The sequence below is a fragment of the Lissotriton helveticus genome, chromosome 7 (genome assembly GCF_964261635.1).
Source record: "Lissotriton helveticus chromosome 7, aLisHel1.1, whole genome shotgun sequence".
Lineage (NCBI taxonomy): Eukaryota > Metazoa > Chordata > Amphibia > Caudata > Salamandridae > Lissotriton > Lissotriton helveticus.
In genome coordinates, this window is record NC_136068.1 from 1,391,457,171 (window position 1) to 1,391,481,381 (window position 24,211).

Sequence of the window (24,211 nt, forward strand, 5' to 3'; positions counted from 1 at the left end):
GCTAGGTTTGGAACGATCACCTTTTTAAAAATAGGGACACTAATACTAGGAGACCATGTGCAAGTAATTGAAGCAGCAGTTAGAATATTAAAAACATTAAGTTGAAGGGGTGCCGAAAAATCAGGTTTGTGCTTGATAAGGTCTATCGGTAACCCGTCGGGACCGGGGGCTTTGTTGCCAAAAACTTTGGTGTATGGCTTCCTCCACTTCTAATACAGTTATCTCGATCCTAGAGGGTCTTTGATGGTTATATGTGGAAGAGGTGTGGCGCAGCAGCCAGGGCGACTGGCGCCGGACGCTGGGGATCACGGTTCGACCCCAGCAACTTGTGACTCTGGGCAATAGCTTTCTTAATCTTCCTGACGGCCCCCAGCCCCGGGAAACCTATGGGTAGCTGTGCTTTTTACAAATACAGGATTATTATATTATTATTATTATTATATAAGTCCTCATTCCTTGTTGTGGCTTGGTAGATCTTAGAGAAATGGGAAACCCATGCTTCGCTAGAAATCGTGCAGCTTATAGAAGTTAGTGTGAGGCCCGCAGATCTCGTATCCTTCACTGCCTGCCAAAAACCATTCCCGTTGTTTAGTTTGCCAGCACACGCAAGGTTATCCCATCTTTCTTTTAAAACAACGTCTTTCCTTTGTTTCGTGATAAGCTTATATTGATGTCTCAGTCAAGCACTATTAAACCAGCGTGTGCCCTGATTGGGCTCAATTATTGGTCTTGATAACATTTGTTTAATGCCCCCACACAGTTGGACAAAGGCATCGACTACCACAGTATTATAGTCACCTGGTGACATACAACTGTCAATAAGTGTTAGATGAGTTTTTATCATTCTGGGAAATAGGTCGTTATTATCAACACCTCGCCAGGCCAATCTTAAGTTATTGGTTGCGGGCACTAAATTACTGGCCTCACATTCTTTCCCAAATTTTGGCCTAGGGGCGACTCTTAATGTTGGAGCAATAGGATTATGATCACCCAGGAATGTTCGTATGACCTCAGCCCTTAGCAAACAATCTTCCAGTAGGGCGGATATAAACACATAATCAATAGTAGAGGTGCAATCTCGTCCTCTATATGTTGATACAATATGACTATCTTTATGGTGTACAGCCGCAATTTCCATTACATTTATTAAATTATAATTGGAGAAGTGAACCAACAATTCAGCCCCCCTATTACACAGGCGTTTATCTGTGGAGGATTTCTTATCTAGCATGTTATTACTTGAGATCCTGACATTAAAATCACCACCTAAACAGATACCATCTAGCTTGTCAAACAGCCTTTGCCTTTGTAAATTTGAAATTAAATTAAACAGATTAGTAAAACTTGCATTTGGGACGGTGTGAAAACCATTCTTGTAGAAATTGATAAAGCAAATAGATACACCCTTAGTATAAATTAGCGCCTGATAATTGTCATTGTTAAGACCTTAGCACTACCGCCTGCAGAAATTTTGATCCAAATAGAAAGACCGCCTGATGGGCGGCCATTCTTGGGGATAGGGGCAGTTATATTGTAACATTCGAACCCTTCATGATGTAATTCTCGTATTGCCCAAGTTTCATAGAACATAAGGATGTCAAAGGTTTGGACTATTTTTGTCCATTCATCCAATTCAATTTTAGATGCCAAACCGGCAATATTCCAACTAAGAATATTTAAATTAAGTTCATTCTCAGCAATGGGTTGGTGATCTTGACCTGGACATACGGGCGTGGCTGGAAGGGAAGTAGTGGTATCAGATAGTAATGAAGGTGCCAGTCAAACCTGGTTATTAAGGCCGGACAGGGTAGAAAACCTGTTATTAGTGGTCAATTGAGGTGCATCAAGAATTACCATATCTGACACCGGCTTATAAAAATAACCCAGTGGTAGTGACCAAATAAGTGTAGGATTCGCTGTGTTGGGCTCCTCCATGGTTGATAATAATCTTTTTACCAAGGCTGGTTTTCTAAAATGAATGACTATGCAGTCACCCCTGATGTTCTTTTGGGAGATACTTACCCACCCTATCCTCTGTACCATGATTATATCATTAATATTTGCTGCCCGCAGCTCTTTATGTTTCCCAAGCCAGTCAGCACATTTGTTGCGCAACTTCACCCAAAATTCTATTTGATCATTTCTGAGTGGAGGTACTCCTGCTAAAACCAATACATATGGGCAAGCTGCCGGAGGGAGGCAGAGGACTACCCTACTGCCCTCTATCCTTTCCCTACTCGGGTAATTAAGGACTCCCCCACTATGTATGTTGTGCATACTATGTGGGCTACCCCTCAAACCCCCCGAATTTACTCGCACTACAGTATTCACTGGGGCGTTATTTAAGGCTGATGGCCCTCATAATGAAATAGCAGGTGAGCAATTCATTTGCCCACTGCTGGTTTGAGTACCATGGGCAGCAATAGATTTGAATTCAAATTATTCCTTAACTTTATGACATGTATCACAGGTTCCTGAAGATGCATTAGCTAATATTACTGGTGCCTGTGATTGCTGGCTAATGGTGGGTGCCCCAACAAGATTAGAATTCATCCCATTTTGTAAACTAACTTTAGGGATGGTTGTTTGGGAATTTAACTTATTTGTCAATGTTTCCAAATGATCTAAGATCGCCAGAGAGCGGAGAAGTTCTTATCCACAATGTCTTTAAGGCGCTCACATACAGTGTCCATAATGGAGTTAATTAAAACATCACCTTATCCGCAACCCTTGGGAGAAACCACGGCGGCATCAGTTTGTGTGCAGATGGAGCAGGTTGTAGCCTTAGTTTGTGTTTGATCCGCTATTAAGTTAGCAGCGATGTCATTGGAAGGGTTTACAAAGCCCTAAATCCATGCACTAATAGCGGTGTGGCCGTGAGTTACACAAGGCGGTTGTTTCCTCTTCGAGACTATTGGTTTGGTTGGCTTCCTGTTCCGTTTTGCCCCAGTTGATGTACCTGTGGGTAGAACGACCCCCTCCAAAGTGCCATTACAAGGTGCCGTCAATACATCCTCATTATTATGGTCACTAGATCTTATTAGTGGCTGAGTGCTGGGCATTATAGTCTGTGTGTTGGGTACTGTAGTATGACCAACAGTATCGTCTGAGGATTCCCCAGCAATTAGGCTGCATTGTGTTGCCACCAATCCCAATTACATATGCCTCTCAGTTAATTCTATTTCTTTAGCAACTATGTTAACTGCTCTCTCCAACATGCTGTCGATACTTGCCGTAGTCCATGGGTTTAGGCTTGATACTCCATTACGTTTCACCCACATCTGTGTATGTGGCAATACTTTTACTTAAAAACAGACGCAATAGGTTTTGGCTCACCTTAATCTATTTAGGATTGCAATTGGACGAGAAATGGCCCAGCCCGGCATCTTTTGGGCTCTGTCAGGCGCAGACTGGCCCGCCTTTGGCCCGGGCACACCCGCGCGCGTCCCGTGCTGCAGGAGCTCTTGCGGTGCTTTAAGCGCCTCCTGGCGCGTCAGTGTCAGTCATGGCGTGCTCGCCTCTAGGACCAACGGTAGCTGTAGTCCGACCCCGCTCACCAATCAGCTGGGCAGTCAAGCGTCTCCTTAACCCGGCGTGGCGTGATATGGCAGGAGACCGGCAAAAACAGGCGGACAGGCAAGTATTTTCTAGTTGATTTGAGCTGGAAGAGTTGTAGCCGGTGGTGCTTGCTTTTGTGAGATTAAACTTCTTTTTCTCTACAAATTTGCTTGCGACCTCTACTTAACAGTTACTGCTTTAGTCAGAGAGATCGTTTTGTTACTTTCACTTCTTAAGTTACAACCCTAATATAGCACAGTGAGCTATGAACGGTCATCAAAGAGCGGCAATCAAAAACTGCAAGGCCTTTGTCAAGAGTTTTTTTGTCCGCAGCCTTTCATTATCCTAATGTTAGTAAAAAGGTTTGGTTAGGAATAGATTTTTATTAATAAAGGCAACCCCAAACACTGTTATATTTGAAAACCTGAGTCTCTGCTTCTCGAAACCATGCACCAAGTGCCTACCACTATGGGTGACCTGTGACTTGCACCCCCGTAGTCCTCATTGTTTTATGTAACCTTTCGTATATAGTGATTTACATAATTAGGATTCCGTAAAGTGCTCCGACAATGTACACTGGTATGAGTAGGGTTATTAAACAGATAAAAATATGTGAGAGAGGGAACTGTTTGAAAGTTGTAGTCAGGGAATCTGTGGAGAAGGTCATTGAGAGGGGGGACAATACACCAGGTCAGCAATTCTAAAGCCGGACCTGGTGGTAGGCTGTTGTTGTTTCAGTAGAACAAGTTCACCTATTTCGTTGTTGACAACACATTCATACACCAAATAGTATACAAACTATGTTTTGACATAGGCAGGATGTTGAAGGCTAGTGTAATTAATGTAGTGGGTTTTCGTGTTGCTTTTAATTTTCAGGAAAGCACTAATCTGTGTTACCTAGGTTTTTTTTTGTGTTCAAAAGATTTTTTATTAGGAGCTGCAAAGAGAATCATCAGTACAGGAATAGTCGGTTCAGTACGAAAAGTTACAGTCACATGAACAGGAATACAGAAAGTTGGTATCAATAATGCAATTGAGTCCATACAACAGAAAACAAATAGTCCATCACGGTACATAAAATTCCCCTGAAAGTGTCCACATACATTCCGATGATAACTGGTGTCATGTATAGCCTGACCTTGAAGTAGGTAGGCATCACCCCACTATCGCTGAGGCTACATAAGATGTACATTTTCGCATCTCAAACCTGTAGTACATGTGGAAGCTGGAGACCTCACTCTGTGGTTAAGAATATACAAAAACACAGACTGGCTAATAATCAGAATGAACCATTGTGAGATGACACGCTCTAGGACCTTGTAAACAAGATTCAAGGAGGTCTGTATGTATCAAAATAAGTGTCACGCTCTAGGACCTTGTAAACAAGATTCAAGGAGGTCTGTATGTATCAAAATAAGTGTCTAGCGAGGACCAGATTTTCCTCGATGGGGGTCTCCACGGGGTGGAGGTCAAGGATATATTGTCAGCACCTCTCAAGTACGATACCCAGTTCAACCAGTGAGGAAAGGAGGCTTTGGACGTGCTTTTCCAGTTGTTAAGTATGATTTTAACCCCAGCCGTCAGCAGCAGGTCCAGTAGGGCTTTATCGTTTTCATTGAGAGTGACGGCTTTGGCAAAACCTAGAACAAGCGACGAGAATTCTCTTGGTAGAGTAATATGTAGGACTTCCTTCATGAAACCAAAGATCTTGTCCCAGTACGAGAGAACACAGGGGCATTTGAAGACTAGGTGCTCCAGATCTCCTCCCACCCCCAAACAGTTCCAACACGTGTCATCGTCCTTAATTTTGTGAAGAAACAACCTCCTGGGAGTCCAGAATGCTTTATGTAGAAGCCAGAACTTGGTTTGAGACAGTGTAGGGCATATTTTGTGGCGGGTGGTAGATTCCCACGTTCTGGCCCAAATTGTGTCCGAGTTCGGTACGGAGGAGAATGAGTCCCAGTATCGTTGGATGGGTGCATTTAGGGAGGACGCTTGAGGACGCATTAATTTGTATAAGCTAGAGACTTGGTGTCCTTGCTTGTTAAGGGAGGGGAATAAATCTAGGAGGGATGGGGTGGCATCTTTCAGGTTAGCCTTTGCTAAAGCTACTTTAATGTGTAGGAAGTTATAAAATTCAATATTATTGAGGTGGAACTTATCCTGAATTTCTTTAAAGGTTAGGGGTAGCGCGTTTCCGACGAGTTGGTGGGGGAATATGACGCCCTTGTCTATCCAGGAGGGGTAATTGAGAGGTTTCCCTTTGTATGTGATGGCTGTGTTGTGCCATATTGACTCCCACTGTGAATGTCGGAATTGATGTGGTAAATATTTACTGACTTTTAAGAGAGCCATTTTAGTGTTTTTGAAGATTAGACCTGGACCTAGGTTGTGGTTGGGTTTGACAGTGAGTAGGGCGCTGGGGCTGAGCCCCTTCAGTATCGATTTTTCTACAGACAGCCATACTGGGCTATAGTCAGGTTGGGAGGATATCCAGTAAGACCCCTGTTTTGCTAAGAAGGCTATTTGGTATGTTTTAAAATCCGCCAGATTAACTCCTCCTAATTTCTTATCCAATCGAAGTTTTTTTAAGCTGATTCTCGCTTTTTTGCCCTGCCATAGAAAAGCCGAGATGTGTTTGTCTATTTTAGCATGGAATTCTTTGGAGAGGACGAGTGGGAGCATCGTGACGAGGTAGTTAACCATGGGGGATATCATCATTTTTATAGTTTCAATACGGCCCCACCAGGTGATGAATCGGGGTGACCATCCGTCCAGCAGATTTTTGATTTTGTTCAGGATTTTGCTTTCGTTATGTTTAAGGGTACTCAATAAATCATCCGTGAATTCGATTCCCAAATATTTGATCACTCCTGTTTGCCAGAGAAGGCCGGAGTCGCCCAGCACCTCTTTCGAAGTGTGGACATTTAGAGGTTTTACCTCGGATTTATCCCTATTTAATTTGTATCCGGAGAGGGAGGAGTATCTGTCTATCGAGGTCATTAGGGCAGCAATGGAGGTAGTAGGGTTTTCGGTCGCAATCAAGATATCGTCTGCATATGCAGCTAACTTGACTCGCGTGTCCCCAAAGGCGATACCCTCGATGTCTCTGTTAATTTTGATGTCTGTAATGGCTATTGTTCATAAAGTGTAGTTGTTGTATAGGCTACACCTTTTGGCTTGCCATTAATGTTATTAGTAAAAGTGCTTGATACTCGGTCTCGCTGACTGTAAATAGAAACATTCACTGGAGGGTCACATCATGCAAAAGCCTACGGTGCTTTGATAGAAGAACCTTGACCGAAAAATGTGTTAACACAGCCACAGAATGTGCGTGTACCTCTTCCCTGCAGGCCTGTTTTAAGTGCTATGTTACTGCCTCGTAAACTGGAGCATAAAAGGGGCATGAGTGGGCTGTATTGGGAGAGTAATCTGCATTTCTCCTACTTTTGTGTAAACACTCTCACTTTAAAGTCACAGAAAGAAAAGTAAATACAAAGCTCCCTCGGAAGACAGAGCCTGACATGAGACCTTTGTGTTTAAATGCACATCAAATGTGACAAGATAAGAATAAGATTTAAAGGCCTATTTACAGAAAGTGAGATCATGGCAGGGTACAGTAAACAAGATTTGGGCAACGTAAGGGACCAAGTCAAACTGGGCAGCCTAAAACAAATCGAGCCAGGAAATAGAAAGCAATGAAATGTGAGTTACAAACCGCAAAACCAATGGTAAGCAGTGGGCGGAATTAATTCTAATGAAGCTCTCTGAATGTCCCAATATATCTTCAGCAAACCAGTCAGCTATGCTGTCTGGAAGGCTTCGACCTAAAGATTATGGCTGATTTGGAGATTTTTTGTATTCTGTAATAGGAGCCAGGGGAACCTTTAGTGAATTGTCGCTTGTCTTGAACTAAGTAAAGCAGGTAAGGTAAAATAACGTCCTCGTGACAGGTGGTTAGATTATGTCCATCATCCTGGCACCATATGCAGAAATGTTTCCATTTCATGAAATTGCATAGTCTTGTGGAGGGACTTAAGTTCCGTACTTACTGGGCCCATTGAAACCTCCACCATCATGTGAAGGAGGCAATTATATAGTAACAGTAATCAACTCAGTGTGTGAAAGATTAACTGATTTAATTATAACATTGTTGGGGTAAATGTTGTTAATTGAGCAAGTATGTTTTTGTTATGGGTTGATGTTGCTGTTTATTAAAAACATATTGTATAAACATCATAGGTTTCTAAGCATGCTAACTTGGTATTTTGGAGTTAATTGCCTGTCATATAATACGGTCTCATTGTGATTTTTGTTTTCTGTGCTTGTCTTTATCATTCGATTGATATTATTGAAGACATAATGCAGCATTGCATGACTTATGTAATGTGCTAACTTGTAAAAGATGACATGGAAGAGGTGAGGGTTAACTACCACTTAAACTGTTGTGTTTCTTATTTTTAAAATTTTTTGTTGTAAAAGATATTCACCTTCTGTAATCTTTAACTAAAAACACACACACACTCTCACATTGTTCCTCTTGAGCGAATGCTGAACAAACCATCTCGTGGCCTTGTTTATGCGCTTCTAGTTGACTACAACCTCATCTGAAGGGAGCCTACTGCTTAGTTTGTGTTGTGTACTATAGAAATTTCATTTTTTATATTGTAATTCGTGTGTGCACACACTGAAAACACTTTATCATGCATCCTTCTATGCAGACACAGTCACAAGCTGACTAGGTTCTACTCACCAGACGTTTATTTACAGTATTATGTCGAAGCATGACAAAACAAATGTAAGAAAAGCAACTGCAGCTCTCTGGAAAGGAGGATAAAGCATGCATTTGTGGTACACATACACACTCGTCCTAGTGGCACAGACTTACTCTCTTCCTCCCAATCCATTCCGGACACAGCACCTATTCCCTGAAGTGTTCTATACATACTCAGAGTAGTAGAGCAGATAGCAGTGAGGGAGCAACTATTACTGTGGGCAAGTGTGGGGCAATTCCCTCTATTTCACTTTTGGGCCCACCTAATTATTGGGTTCTACCTACGTACCCAAATCAAGAAATACCAGATATGTCGCAATGATTCTGGGCCAGTTTGAAAATATAACTCCCTATAAGAATCCAATCCCACCATTGTGCTCAGTATCGCACATATGAGGTTTGTAGCACTTCATAGTTATTCGCAGCATGCATCCCGCCTACTTCCTCCTTGGAATTGAGGGTCCTGGTCTAGCAACTGCTGTCTGTCCTCCACATCACGTTACATGTTCTGAATATGGGTTGTTTGCCATATAGAGGAATCTTTATCCCATCAGCTCAATAAGGCCTAGTGTCTGTGCATCCCGCTATTGGTTAGGGCCCTTGGCTCCATGTTTCCTGTCAGGCTGGGGCCATGATTTACAAGAGATGGTATCCGGTCCATGCTTAGCAGAGCATAGGCCTGATGGGGTTCTGTTGTCTTTGACTGGATCTCTGGTTTCTGGTTCCAGCAGATCTGTCACCCTGGGCTGGTGTTTATTCACTTCCTAGTCGTATGCTGTTTGAAGCAGCAGCCATGTGGGCCTCTACATTCCTACTTAGTGTTCACGAACAACCTAGACATATATCTAAGGTAACTAATTGTAAAAAATGGATTCCTCCTTGTGAAGTGCTCCGTTATAAATGAATGTATATTTGTGAGTATTCTCTGCACTCGGGTGATATGTCCTGTGTGTTATGTGACATTGACTGGTTTTTTGAAGTTCAGATTTACATTCTTGCTTGTTCATCTTGAGAAGATACAGACATAGGAGAATTAGTGTCAACATAAGTTGAGGTGGATGGAACTCGCAGAGTTTACGCTGAGGAATTCTGTGAAGTTACATAAAAATTCAGCAAGATTCCATGGAGTTCCGCGAGCAGCAGAATTTCAGCATGTCACACTGATTTTTAGCACCGGTAGCTTGTTCTGTGCTGAATATAAGCGTGAACGGCACCACGTGCCGCCCCAGAAGGCACTGCTTCTTTCTGCCGTTGAGTAGATTTTTTTACTCGAGCAGCAGCATTATCAACGTGAACGGTAGTGACCTGCCACAACTGCCCTCGTTAAGAAATCGCGTCAGGACTCGTCCTTGCGCTCAGTTTTTCTCGCTTGCACTCAGCGAGCCGTGCGTGAGAAAAACTCTGCGGTTTGTGCAGTTTTTCTGGAACTCTGTGCTTCAGTCGGAGCGCAAAGTGGGCAAAACTCCGATAGAGGAGCGGAGTTTACCGCCCACCCCTAGTAATTCAATTTGTTATGTGTAACAGGTTCCAATGAAGATAGACAGAAGAGGGTATGACGGTAGACACATAGACTTTTGTGAAAACTGCTAATTGTTCCATCTGTTGAATGGTCATTTAAGCATAATTTTATATTCATTCTTCATATAATATATCAGATTTTGTGGCTTATCGGTAATACGTCTGTGGGAACATAATAACTTGCATTTTGTTCTTGTGTTTTGTTTTTAGGACTCTGCGTTCTGTGTCCTAACAGTAACAATTCCCTGCTTGCATTCCCTGGAACACATACTGGGCATGTACAGATAGTAGACCTGGCAAATACAGAAAAGCCACCTGTAGACATACCGGCGCACGAAGGGGTCTTAAGCTGTATTTCATTAAATTTACAAGGAACAAGAATTGCAACTGCATCTGAGAAAGTAAGGTTTTCTAATTTCGTCAGTGTGCCAAATGTTTCTAAATGCTAGGATAATGCAGACAACAAGCCACACTTGCACTCAGCGTTTAATTTGTGAACAATAAGTGCAGGAGCCCAAAGTTTTTCTTAGGTGCCCCCAGTCAGTCGGGGTGAATGACGGACTTCCCGAATCTAAGATTGTCTAGTCTTGATATCACCTAATGTCATCCTAAACGTTTTGTTATCTCGCTGGTTTGTTTACATTCCTGCGATCTCCCTTTGTTACTGTTTTCTTATATTTCTTCTGCCTCTCTTTTCTGCCTTTCCTGCCTGAGTCAATGTCTGCTAAAAAAAACAAGTGGTGCCAACCACCGGCAGTAATTAAGCACTGCTTACACTAAAAAGCATTTAATAGAATTGTATAAATTAGTCCTAACACCTAGCAGAGTAGATCTATTTATGCCCTGCATGATTACCTGTTGCCCGTTCTCCGTGCCCTAAGAGCATATTAGACAGTTTAACTTGTTTTATGCTCTACTATTTGGGAAATGTATGTGGAAGGAGATTAAGCAAGGAAGGTTAAATCAATCTACGTACGTTTTGTATCTTAACAGTTTGTGCATCTCCTCTCTGACTATTAGAACGACACAATGTTTAGTAAGGAAAGTTAAATCAATCTACGTACGTTTTGTATCTTAACAGTTTGTGCATCTCCTCTCTGACTATTAGGACGACACAATGTTTTTTCCTAGGCTCATCCTGATTTTCAAAGAATAAACCTATTTACATTTTACATTTTCAGAGTTTTTATTTACAACTTGAAACACGTTTTCTGATGAAAACAGAGCCTAAAGCTCTGTTCCCCCAAACCAAACTCACACCTGTCCCTATTTTTCAACATTATTAACATAGCATGGCCTGCATTCCTTTCTTCTTCTTTTTTTTTTACATTTAGATGTAACAAAAGTATTTAGATGCTTGAGCACAGGGCAAGATACTCTTTGGAGCACTCTGTTAAGAACAGCTAGGCTTTTAGTATCAATTTTTAGGTGATCCAGACAGGCTGTTGTGATGCCAAACAGTATTGAATTATATGTTAAATTTCAAACCCGGGGATGGCATAAACCGTCAAAAGTTCAAGCTACCAGTGTCTGCCAGCCATATAGTACCAAAATAAATCTTGAATAAACATGTTTGCCCTTAAATTTAAATTTTGTTTATCTTTCTGTACAACATTTCATATGGAATTTAAATTCTAATCAACCTATTCCTCCCTTTGTAGGTTAGACACTTATAAGGGTGAATTGGCTGATGTGCAGTGGACTAATGCTTAATATTAAAAAAAGACTTATGCTCCAAGTCCTTGAAATTGTATGCAGATGTTCGCAGCCACAAATTAATTCCTCTTCACTATTATCATGTGTGTTGCAACAATGGCAAAAAAACTGCTCTGGGGATTTTGAGCATTATATCTGGTGAGGTAGTGAGAGATAAGGTAGAAAGAGAGGTAAGTTAGAAATAGAAAAAGGCAGGGAGAGGTAGAGGTAAACAGCTATTCCGTATATCGAGTTAATAAGAAATACTGAGGGATACATGGTAAGATAAAAGTTGTAAGATCTAGAAATTGGCAAAATGAAAAGAGGTATTGAATGATGAGTTTGGCAAAGGCAGCAGAGAGGCAGAGAGAAAGCGAGAGAGGGGGAATAGCAGGAAGATAAATGTCGTATAGGATGTTGAGAGGAGAAGCAGGGAGATAGGTGATGAAGAGAAAGTGAGGCGAAGTTGATACAGAAGCAGAGCAAAAGATGATGTGGAAGAGACAGATGTGAAGTAGAAATAGAATTAGAAAACAGATTAGGTATTAAAATGTAGGTAGAAAGATCAGTATAAAGATAGGGACGTAGCAGGGCTTAGTTGAAATGGTGAAGTGTGTACTGAAAGAGATGTGTGAGAAAGACAGTGGAGGGGTAAAAGATATGGGTAGGAAAATAGAGGAAGTGAGAAAGGAGTAAAGTAGTGAGAGATGAAGTAGATTGAATAAAAGTAGCACAGATGGGTTGAGGTAGCAGCAAACGTAGGTAGTGGTGGTGTAGAGATAGATTGTGGCTTTTACTCTTACCTGCTGCTGTGGAAATCGTTTTGGGTGCCTAATTCAAGTCCTAACCTCGCCAGTCACCTTCTTGCTTGTCGGTCCCCCCGCTGCCGCTGGGAACATCGCGGCCACTGAGCGGGGGGACCACAACCCCCAGGAACCTCTACGGCACGACCCCGCCCACTGACGTGCCCGGAAGGCACTTTAAAAGAATGTTGCTCCTTCGGTGGAGCGGGTGGCTTTTACTCTTACCTGCTGCTGTGGAAATCGTTTTGGGTGCCTAATTCAAGTCCTAACCTCGCCAGTCACCTTCTTGCTTGTCGGTCCCCCCCGCTGCCGCTAGGAACATCGTGGCCGCTGAGCGGGGGGACCACAACCCCCAGGAACCTCTACGGCACGACCCCGCCCACTGACGCACCCGGAGGGCGCTTTAAAAGAACGTTGCTCCTTCGGTGGAGCGGGTGGCTTTTACTCTTACCTGCTGCTGTGGAAATCGTTTTGGGTGCCTAATTCAAGTCCTAACCTCGCCAGTCACCTTCTTGCTTGTCGGTCCCCCCCTGCTGCCGCCAGGAACATCGCGGCTGCTGAGCGGGGGGACCACAACCCCCAGGAACCTCTACGGCACGACCCCGCCCACTGACGCGCCCGGAAGGCGCTTTAAAAGAACGTTGCTCCTTCGGTGGAGCGGGTGGCTTTTACTCTTCCCTTCTGCTGTGGAAATCGTTTTGGGTGCCTAATTCAAGTCCTAACCTCGCCAGTCACCTTCTTGCTTGTCGGTCCCCCCCCGCTGCCGCTAGGAACATCGCGGCCGCTGAGCGGGGGGGCCACAACCCCCAGGAACCTCTACGGCACGACCCCGCCCACTGACGTACCCGGAAGGCGCTTTAAAAGAACGTTGCTCCTCCCGCGTCACGGGACGCGCGCGGGCGGTTGCCGGGTGGAGCCCGGGCAGAGGGCGGCCCGGCAGGGGGCAGGCAGTCTGTGGCCGTCCGGGGCAGGCCAGGGCTGGGCTGGGCCCATTCCCTGTCTCGGACTCCTTTGGACACATGATTGGGACTCTATAGTAAGACAATATATCTATAACTTGGTGCTATTTCGTACTTATCTTTCATTGTGTCTTCAAGCACATCACTGTCTGTTAGTTGTTGGGAGTGTCTATTTGTGCTTATTGACTAGATAATTAACATGACCTCCCGCCTCTCTAAGGGTAGACCCTCACTAGTGGGAGGGTCAGTTAGAGGGTCTCTGGATAATTTTATTACCAGAGCAACCTCAGTCCTAGAAAAGGAGATAGTTCTAGCGGAACGACGCTTGTCTGCAGAACTTCTCAGCAACAAGCGCTCGTCTCTGGGCCCTATACAGCAGGCAACCACACCAGTTACTACCAGACAAGTAGGCTGCTCAGCCTACAACTCATTAAGTGACAGCAGCATTCCCCGAATTTTGCAAGATAGGTCACCCTCAATTAACACACGCACTAACCAAAGTTTGGATTCTTTTAGCTCCCCCTCCAACTCTACCTCAGCTGTGGTTGTTCTATCAGGGGATTCCACGCAAAAGGTAAAGACCCCACAACCTGAGGTTCAGGAGCCCAAAAATAAAAGATCAGCCCAAGGACCTCCGTCGAAAAAAAGGAAGAAGGGGGGGGGAGCTTTCACAGCAACCGTGGTAAAACACCACAAAACCAGATGGGCCCATCAAAAGATTCACATGTAACATCTAGATCTGTCCAACCCAAACAAAATTCGGTGACAGACGTGCCAACTAAGGACCTACTGGAAATATAGAGCAGCTGCTGAGATCATTAATAATGCCACTAATTGAGAGAATGAAGAGAGTAGCGGAACAACTGGGGACACTAGAAAAAGCGATTGGAAACAACACTTGCCTAATTAAGAAACTTTCAACACCTAGCTCAACACACTCGCCAAGTGTCACTCTTACTAAATCTAACATAAACACGGCAGCCTCCCCAACTAAGAAAGTCAGTGAAAGAGATCTTCCCCCTGTCAACACCAAGTCACAGAGGCAGAAAGAGACAACAGGGACTAAGAACAAAGAGACAGAAATTGACGTACAACTCTCTGCTCCAAAGCCCCGTCACTTTAACACCTCTATAACCCCCCCTCGGGTCAGATGAATGGGGGGAAAAAGGTACAAATAGATCTACCACCAGAAGCAGCCCCATTTTCTGTGATACTAGCAGGGGTACCAGTTTTAGAGAACGGGGCAAAAGAAGGTTACCATCAATTAAAGAATAAAGTCGTATTTTGGCTACGACAAAATAGACCACTACCCCCAAACATTAATGGAGAAATCCTTAATGTACGACGGGTAGATTGGGTAGGACGCAGGCCAAAGAATACCCAGGGAGATCTAATCATTATTAATTTTAGAGATCACAGGGCAGTTTCTCACATCACCGATTGGTTTCAAGAAAAAGGGACTGATGGTATCATACCGTATGATCTGACATACTTCTACCCCCGGGCTTACGTGAGTAATACCCTGATTCCCCGAGTTCCGCCTCTATTTACCATGCAAGGGCACACCTTCAATATCCCCACCTATAATCGTTTTGTCCCCCTTTCGGGGTTGGAGGGAGTAGATTGACTCTCTTCACCAAAGGATATGAAGAGAACTATAGACCCCAACCCTAGGGGAACATACACTAGTATTCATCCCAAAGTCCCTTTTGAAAAAACCATAGGATATCCTAAGCCCGTACAAGCATCAGAGAACGACTTAGACTTATCTGATGGGGTAACGGAACTCAGTACAAAAGAAGTCAATGCCCCTTTAAAACCGAGTACTGGTGATTCTAAGTCCTTATATGCACCAGAACAAGATGCAGATCCCCTGGATAGGGACACAGGCCATCACCTGTTACCCCCTCTTCTGGGGTTACCAAATTCACTTAATGCAGAATTAGTTCAAATATTACCTACAGCTGCCGAGGGGTGTAACAGTAAGGGAAATAATTCTCAACTGGATGTCCTATTCTGGAATATTGCAGGACAGCGTTCTAAAATAACAAACGATGTTTGGCTTGACTTTACTTATAGGTTTAAAATATGTTTCCAGGAGACCTGGGCCGTAGAAGAGCTCCATATGGAAGGCTATAAAACGTACTTCTCACCAGCCCAAAGAAGTGCCTCAGGGAGAGCAAGGGGAGGTTTAACGATCTACATATCAAATTTACTACAAGCACTTGAAAAAAAATCCATTAAATTGGAACTCAATTTCCAGGTCCTTGATATTTGTCTAAATAAAACAGATACCTTCCTCTTGGTAAATTTTTATAACAATCTTTCGGAGGGTGAATCAGCGAGCTTAATAACCCTTATTGGCTCATTACTATTGTCTAAAATAAGGAGGACACCAACAAAAGTTATAATCATCTGGGGCGGAGACTTTAACTTGGGTCCATGCCAGGACAGTAACAGAAACACCTGTGGCATCCACGATGAGAGTTATAACCCAATTTTACATTTTAAACATACGACTTTAGGTAGCCATCTAAATGAAATCATTTTTGAACTAGACCTGGCAATAGCAAACAAACCCACTACCACAGATACAGTGATGGCTGCCACTTTTCATGGGCGGGGCTTTCAAAGCTCCATTGACCATAGTCTTGTTTCCAACGTACTTAGGAACACAGACGCACTACTAACCATACATACAACTGCGCTGAGCGACCATTACCCCCTTAGCGTTGGTTTACCGACGGCACAAAACTTTAATTTCAGCCTTGCTAGAACCTTAGCACAAAATAACTTGTCATTGGCGAGGCTTAATGAATACTCGCTAAAATGGGGAAAGATTGACCCCAAAGAAACCACTAAAACAGTGATAGCAAACACTATCCTTTCCATCCAGAAATGTTTGGACTTGGATACATCAGATGCCGAGGTTATTGCTAACTTCGATGAGGTGGTAAAAACAATAAATAAAGCACTGTGGGTAAAAGGTAATCGATCAGCAAGGAAGAGGAAGGGTTGGTTTGACCAAAGTTGCACGGTAGCCTATTCTAAGCTGAAACAGGCCTTGCGGAAGACACATAGGGTCTCTCACAAGATCACTAGCTTAAGAAAAACATATAAATCCGCAATAAAGACTAGAAAAACCGAGTTAAAACATCAACTCTGGGACCAACTTCATGAGAGCTGCACACATAAGAACAGTGCCGCCTTCTGGTTAGTAGTTAACAGCCAGATTCATCAATGTCCCGTTTTGTGAGTCCTTAATAGCGATTATTAAGGAATCGCTATTAAAGACTCGTAAAACGGGATTCATGTAGAAATCGCAAATAAAATTGCGAATTCTACAGCTTCCTTATTTGCGATTAGCAAATTGCTAATCGCAAATAAGGAATGTCTCCCCATTCATTCCTATGGGCAAATAAGGAATGTCTCCCCATTCATTCCTAAAGGCCCATAGGAATGAATGGGGAGACATTCCTTATTTACGAATAAGGATGCGATTTCAAGGGTGCCAGGGGTGTCCAAAGGACACCCTGTAGCACCCCTGAAATGTAAATGTAGACTGATGTTGTGCACACACATGTCCAAAGGACATGTGTGTGTGTAACATACAACTTAGAAAAATGCACTAAAGTGCATTTTTCTAAGTTTTCGCTATTTACCATGAAGTCAGACTTCGCGGTAAATAGCGGCCAAAAATTGCGAATTCGCAAATCAAAATTGGTTCATGAATTGCATTTAGTATTAAATCTTTTTTATTCATTGCATAAATACCGACCCATGCTTGTGAAGGCACCGGCCACACAATAACAATGCAAAAGCAACGCCATAGCAGGCGCCAGTGCCATACAAGATGTGTTAAACACAGCAAGCCGCCTACAACCCTGTCGGGCCGGCCGCGTCTAAAGGCAAGAGAACCAGTCAGAAGCTGTAGCCATGTGCGTAAGAAAACCAAACCCCAAACTAACCCCCCCTTCCTACCCCCCACCCCCCTCCTTGTCCGCTGAGTAAACCAAGCAGAAACCCCAAACCAGTCCTGCAGCAATAAAGGGGCAGCCTTAGAACCATTTTATATCTGGACTTCCCGCCTGCGAGCCTTTGCCTTGGGCTCAGAGAGTGGAGTGTCCGCGAGATGCAGCAACCTCAGATAACTGGGACAGTTCAGCTCCCTGAACTCCCCGGTGAGTAAAGTCAAGAACGGCCGCCAGAGGTCTGCAAACTCCCAACCTCTCCCTGCTGCTGTCAGGGACAGCTTCTCCATCCCCAGGATTGTCCAAAGTCTGTGCAGCCAGCCAAGTTGTATGGGGGCTGCGGGTCTCTCCAGCGGGCCACAATGTTCTGCACAGCCGCCCCTAGTGCGATAGCAATCAGCCTCCCCCTCATAGATTTCAGGGGGTACATCAGCGCATTTGGTAGGCCAAGGAGTGTGTAGGCAGGGAATCTAGGGAGCTGGGTGTCTAAGTGCGTGTCTATTAGGTCTAGGATGGTGGACCAGTATTGTTGCAGCCGCTCGCAGCTCCATAGCAGGTGCTCAAGTGTTCCCCGCACCCCCTCCAACAGCGATCACTTACTTGGGGTCCCATCGATGTATTCGCGCTGGGGTATGGGGCCAATATGTGGCTACCTTAGTCAGGGTCTCTGTGAGGCCAGTGTGACGGCTGCAATGCCAGAAACCGGTCCCCGGACGCTTGTTTCCTTTCCAGTGAAGAATTGGCTTGGTAGTTTGGTCTGCCCTGTTCCCATGATGCACTGGGCCAGGGACAGACTAATTTGCATACAGCCAGGTTCTGAGCTGGGATGGTGCAGTGAGCTAAAAAACGGTGATGGATCAAGCCCTGATCTTTGGACTGGGTAAGAGTGGTCTGCTTAATTCAGACACTCTGTTCATCACCACCCCCTTTTCTGAATTGTTCTAGATAGGGCCAATGCACCCGATCAAACGCCTTCTCAGCGTCAATGGTGAGAAGCATACAGCCCGGTCTTGTGCGGGATCCTGCTTCGATGAGGTGGAGGACGCATCTGGTGTTATCGCTCGTTTGCCGCTGGGGGATGAAGCCCGCCTGGTCGGGGTCAACCAGCTGCTGCATATAGGGAGCCAGCCGGCTCGCAATGATACCCGCATACAGCTTAAGGTCTAAGTTTAGTAGGGAGATCGGCCTGTAGGAGCCGCAGCGAGTGGGGTCTCTGCCCGCATTGGGTATCACTGAAATCGCCACCTCCAGTAGCTCCGGAGGGATAGCTCCGGCTTGATCAAAGGTGTTGAAGAGATCCCGCAGCAAAGGGGCCACCTGCTGGCAGAACTTCTTATAAAAAGCCGCGGTGTAGCCATCTGGGCCCGGGGACTTCCCCGGCTTGAGGCGAGAGATCGCTGAAATGACTTCCTCCAAGCCTATGGGCCTATCGAGGAACTGCGCTTGCGTCTCACTCAGAGATGGAAGGGTTGCTCCTTCCAGGTAGTCGCTGCCGAGCTGTAGGTCTAGCCTATCCGCTTCATATAGGTCTGCATAGAAGGACCCGAACGTTGCCGCGATGGCAGCGTCATCCGTGAGCGAGTCACCCTGATTAGACTGGATGGTACGGATATGTCGCTGCTGCCGTTGTTCTCGCAGTTTGCGAGCCAACAGTTTCCCGCACCGGTCGCCACCGGCGTAGTTGGCGTGTTTCAGGCGTATAGCGGCGAACTCCGCCACGTCCTGATCTAGTGCAGCCAACATCTTCCGCTCTGTGCACAGCTGGCGCCAAGCCCTGGCCGCCCCAGTGCGTTGGTGTAGTTGCTCCAATTCTGCTACGCGCTGTGTGAGTTCAGCCCTCTTCTGCCAATGAAATAAACTCGCCGCGGATGACAGCTTTCAGTGTCGCCCATTGGGTAGCTTTGGTGGTGTCGCCGTTAGCGTTATGCGTGAGGAATTGGCTGATGGCGGTCTTAATCTTCTCCACCGAGGAGGGGTTCTGCAGCAAACCGTCAGTGTCGTTGCGGGCTAGGCCTGTCTGGCACCAGAAAGGATGCCTCTATCGGGGAGTGATCGGACAGTGAGGCCGGATGGATCTCAACATCTTGTGCGCGTGTCGCTAGTTGGGAGGAACACAAAAGGTAATCTAGTCGCGCATAAGACTTATGGGCTGCCGAGTAATGAGTGTAGGCTGTGGCATGGGGATGGCAGTGTCTCCACAGGTCGACTAGTCCCAGGTCCGCAAGGTATGTGTGTCCCTCTGCCGACAACGCCCCCACCTGGCCGGACCTCTGGTTGGAGCGGTCAGACCTCTCCGCCGCCTTCGACACAGTTTGCCATAGCACCCTCATACAACGACTCAACAACGTCGGAATACAAGGAAAAGCTTTGGACTGGATCAGCTCGTTCCTCGCCGGAAGAACCCAGAGAGTCCGCCTCCCCCCATTCAAATCAGAGGCCACCGAAGTCATCTGCGGCGTACCACAAGGATCATCACTCAGTCCCACCCTCTTCAACGTTTACATGAGTCCCCTCGCATCCATCGCGCGACAACACAACCTCAACATCATCTCCTACGCAGACGACACCCAGCTGATCCTCTCCCTCACCAAAGACCCAAACACCGCCAAAACCAACTTACACGAAGGAATGAAAGATGTAGCCGAGTGGATGAAGAACAGCCGTTTAAAACTAAACTCGGACAAAACAGAAGTCCTCATCTTAGGACCATCCCCCTCTGCCTGGGACAACTCATGGTGGCCACCGACCCTGGGCACAGCACCCATACCTACTGGTCACGCACGCAACCTAGGCTTCATCCTAGACTCCTCCCTCTCGATGACTAGACAAGTTAACGCCGTCTCATCTTCATGCTTCAACATCCTACGCATGCTCAAAAAAATCTTCCGTTGGATCCCCACTGAAACAAGAAAGACAGTCACCCATGCACTGGTCACTAGCCGACTGGATTATGGAAATACCCTCTACGCCGGAACCACAGCCAAACTACAGAAAAACTTCAACGCATCCAAAACGCCTCAGCCAGACTCATTCTGGACATCCCCCGGCAAGCTCACATTTCCGGTCACCTGAAAGACCTCCACTGGCTCCCCGTCAACAAGAGAATATCGTTCCGTCTCCTCACACACGCACACAAAGCACTCTACGACCTAGGTCCCGAATGCCTCAACACACAACTGTCCTTCTACACACCCGCCCGTCAACTACGATCATCCAATCAAGCCCTCGCCGCAATCCCGCGCATCCATAGATCCACTATGGGAGGAAGATCCTTCTCCTACTTAGCGGCCAAAACGTGGAATTCCCTCCCCACTCACCTCCGCCTTACACAGAACCACCTCTCCTTCAGAAAACAGCTAAAAACCTGGCTTTTCGATAAGTAATGCACCCACCCTCCCTCAAGCGCCTTGAGAACCTCTGGGTGAGTAGTGCGCTATACAAATACTTGAACTTGAACATGAAACACCAGGTTGAGGTCCCCCCCAGCAATATGTGCAGATGTGTGTTGGCTGTGGCTGCTTCTAGCGCGGAACATAAGTACTTCTCTTGTCCTTCATTGGGTGCGTACATGGAGCCTATCAATAGTGTCTGCCCCGCTACGAGAAAGCGATGGACCAGTAGCCTACCCTTCACCTCCGCCTCCTTCTGCAACACCTGCCCTCTGAAGGATTTTGCCACCAGAATTGCCACCCCGGCCACTTTCTTGGATGCGGACGAAAAAAGCTGCTCCGGAGAGGAGCGGGACCGAAGCCTATGGTGGTCCTTGGACAGCAGATGTGTCTCCTGCAGAAGACATATGTCAGCTTGTGAGTGTTCTAGGAAGGAGAGGATCGCCCTGCGCTTGTTGGGGCTGTTAAGCCCTCTTACGTTGAGGGAAAGGACAGTCAGCGGACGTGTCATCTTAAGCGTGGACCAGGGGCAGGCGCATGGTTAAAGCGGGCTTGAGGCGTTAAAGGAGAAAAGAAACAACAATGCTGCTCAGCGACTGTGGACAAGGTGCCCCCCCCCTTCTCCCTTCCCCCACCCCGAAAGACTGTCCCACCCGAACCCCAACTGGAAATCCCCTCAACTCCCCTCCAGCCCCCCCATCAATACCCCAACTTGAAACCCCAAAGAACAAACCATAGTCTCGGCCCTGTTTGGTAGTGCAGGTCCGCAGAAGTGTCTCAGTGGGAAACATGACAGTGGTGGCTCCCCCTCGGCCCCCTACCCCCCCCATTATCCAAGCAAAGTGTGGTGGTCAACCCCCCATTGTGCTATTCATGGAGCAACAGTGGTATCCCGCACTACTTCTTGGACAGCCGCTGCCTGTTCCTGGGCGATCGTCGCAGGGTCTGGTCTCAGGCGCATCCCACGCCTGCGCCTTCTTCGGACCCTCTGCCAGCCATCCTGGCTACGCTGCATCAGCCTGTCTTGCGACCCATGAAACGAGGCGTCCTCCGAGTCAGTAGGATCTGGCAGGTCAATATTTAGGAGGGTACAGGTGTCGCTGAGGGAGCGAAGTTGATGCAATTTCCCCTGCCATTTGAAAATGATCCGGAACGGATGGCCCCAAGAATATGGCACCTCTTTCTCGCGTAGGAAGGTTGTTACTGCTTTGAATTCGCGCCTCTTCTGCAGCGTGATGGCCGACAGGTCCTGGAACAGAGCCACGGCAACCCCTCTAAATTGCAGAGGCTGTTTCCGCCGGGCATCCAGGAGGATCCGTTCCTTCACGGGAAAATCAGGGAGGTAGGCCAGAATGTCCGGCGGCGGGGCCGGCGCGCGCCTTGGCGGGCCCACCCTGTGTGCACGGTCTATGCGTATGGTGAAAGTCTCAGATTCCCCCAGCACCTCCCGGAAAAGATCCTGCAAGTATCCTGTGATACTGTTCCCCTCGGCACCCTGTGGTACATTCCTGACCCGTATGTTATTCCTCCGAGAGCGGTTCTCAAGGTCCTCTGCGTGCGCCTGTAAGTCCACCTGTTGCTCCTTGAGACGGAGGACTTCCTGTTGCAAGTGCACCAGTTCTTCGCTGCGGGCATGACCGGCCTCCTCCACCACGGCCACTCTCTCCCCCAGACCGTCTATGTCTCTGCGGAGTTCCCGTTGTTCCCCCGCCATGTCTTGTTTGAGAGCCTGAAAATCGTCTCTGAGGGTGTTGAACAGCGATTCTAAGAAGGTGCGGGTGATGGGCGCCTCTTGCATCTCCTGGTGCTGCACATCGGGGTGCGCCAGGGTAGGGGGGGTGTCTGAGCCTTCCCCCCCTTGGATGTAGGCTTGTGGAGCATGTCTGTGATGGTGCGATTAGCTCTACGGCTTGCGTTGGCCATGCTGCTCTCAAGCGTGGGGCCTGTTATAACTCCGGGTTCCTCTCCTGGGCCCCAGGTGGTCGTCGTTTCCGTCCGCCCGTGAGGTATTCAAGGCCACTGGCAGTACCGCCGATGTCTCTAGGCAAGCCCCGGAGCCCCTTCCTCTCTAGCTCCGGCCCGCAGCGTCTGTAGCCACCCATCCCTGCCTGTCTCAGCCTCCCAGGCCCGGCTTCGACCAGCGCCCCTCTCTCCTCTCGCCGGGGGCCCGATCACCTTGCCCCCCGAGGTGCAGCGCCCCACTCCTCACCTCCTTTGCAGGCTCCAAGCCGGGGCCTCGATTCCGGCGTCTCGCCACTCGGCCTCCTCCTTGTGCCTCCACCGTATGTCCCGGCCCACCGGCCTAGCTCTTGTGACGGGGAGCCGGCCGCTCACCCACGGGCCCCCCGCTACCGTGCTTCAGCTCCGGGCCAGCCACCACCGGCTACCAACGCCGCTCCTCCCTTCTAGGCGCGTGGATGCACCCCTGGCTGCGGCCTAGTCCCGGCCTTATCGCGATGTGGGCCCCGGGCTCTGTGACGATGACTGCCCTGTCCCCAGTGTTGGTGCTCCTCACCGCCGGGTCTCACACGCCCCTGTCGGGGGCCGTCAGGCCGAGCACTGCTCCCGTGAGTTCTGCGCGTCCACTCCGCCGTCCGCCTAGGCCCGAAGCCGGGGCCTCAATTTGAACGACCCGCCGGCCGGGTGCTGGATGGCCGCCTCTTCACGCCACCAACGTCGCCTCAGGGTACCGCGCGGTGCAGGCCGATGTCGGAGCCCGCCCGCTTCTCGTGAGGCCCGCTCCTGACGCGCCCGGGCCACCGCCGGCAGCTCCGCCGCTCTCCGCAGGGCCGCTCCGTCTCCGGAGCCCACCACGCCTGCGTCTGTCCCCGGGTCCGAGCCGGATCACGGGCCGCTCCGCCTGCTCCCGCACTTCGGGGCCGGGAAAACGGCCCCGCCGCAAGTGATCACCGGCCCACGACCCTGGGGGGCGAAGCACCTGAATTAGGGGGTCACAACCGCTGTGATGAGGCTGTTATGGTTCAGGGGCCGGGGAGCCGAGGGAAACCTCGTCCGTTCAGCTCGCCATCTTAGCCACGCCCCCTCCATGAATTGCATTATAAGGAAGCTCAAATAGAGATTCTTTAAATGCAATTCCTCGCAATTTAGCGATTTTAAAATTAGCGATTTTTGCATTTGGGATGATGAATCCCAAATGCAAAAAAAGCGCTCGCAAAGGGCCAGATTCGCAGAATCTGGCCCTTTGCGAGCCGATTCTTGTTTCATGAATCTGGCTGTAAGTCCCCTTTTTTGAACAATGATGCAGATTCACCAAGATTAGAGGTAGCCATTGATGAAAAAGAATGGGTAGAGCACTTTTCTAAGATCTTTTCTAGTGCGACTGAGGTCGTAAACACCCATCAAGCAAAACCCTATGTTCAGGCCTCCACCCCCTATCCCATTAATTTGGTATTCACAGTAGATCAGGTGGTTCAAGCCTTGAAAGTAAGTAAGAGTGGGAAGGCCCCAGGCCCAGATGGGGTGCCTGTAGATTTTTCAAAGCTCAGATGGAACTCTGGGCTCCTCTCTTGACCAGGCTTTTAAA

General features: G+C 47.3%; 1 protein-coding gene across 6 annotated transcripts in view; it reads left to right on the plus strand.

Moving 5' to 3' along the window:
* WDR45B (WD repeat domain 45B) overlaps positions 1 to 24,211 on the plus strand; it is an 830,957-nt gene that overhangs the window by 504,957 nt on the left and 301,789 nt on the right. For all 6 annotated transcript variants that reach the window (XM_078654716.1, XM_078654712.1, XM_078654713.1 and 3 more), the window contains one exon: positions 10,061 to 10,251. In XM_078654716.1, coding sequence (XP_078510842.1) covers positions 10,061 to 10,251 — 191 coding nt within the window. The remainder of the gene's footprint in view (positions 1 to 10,060; positions 10,252 to 24,211) is intronic.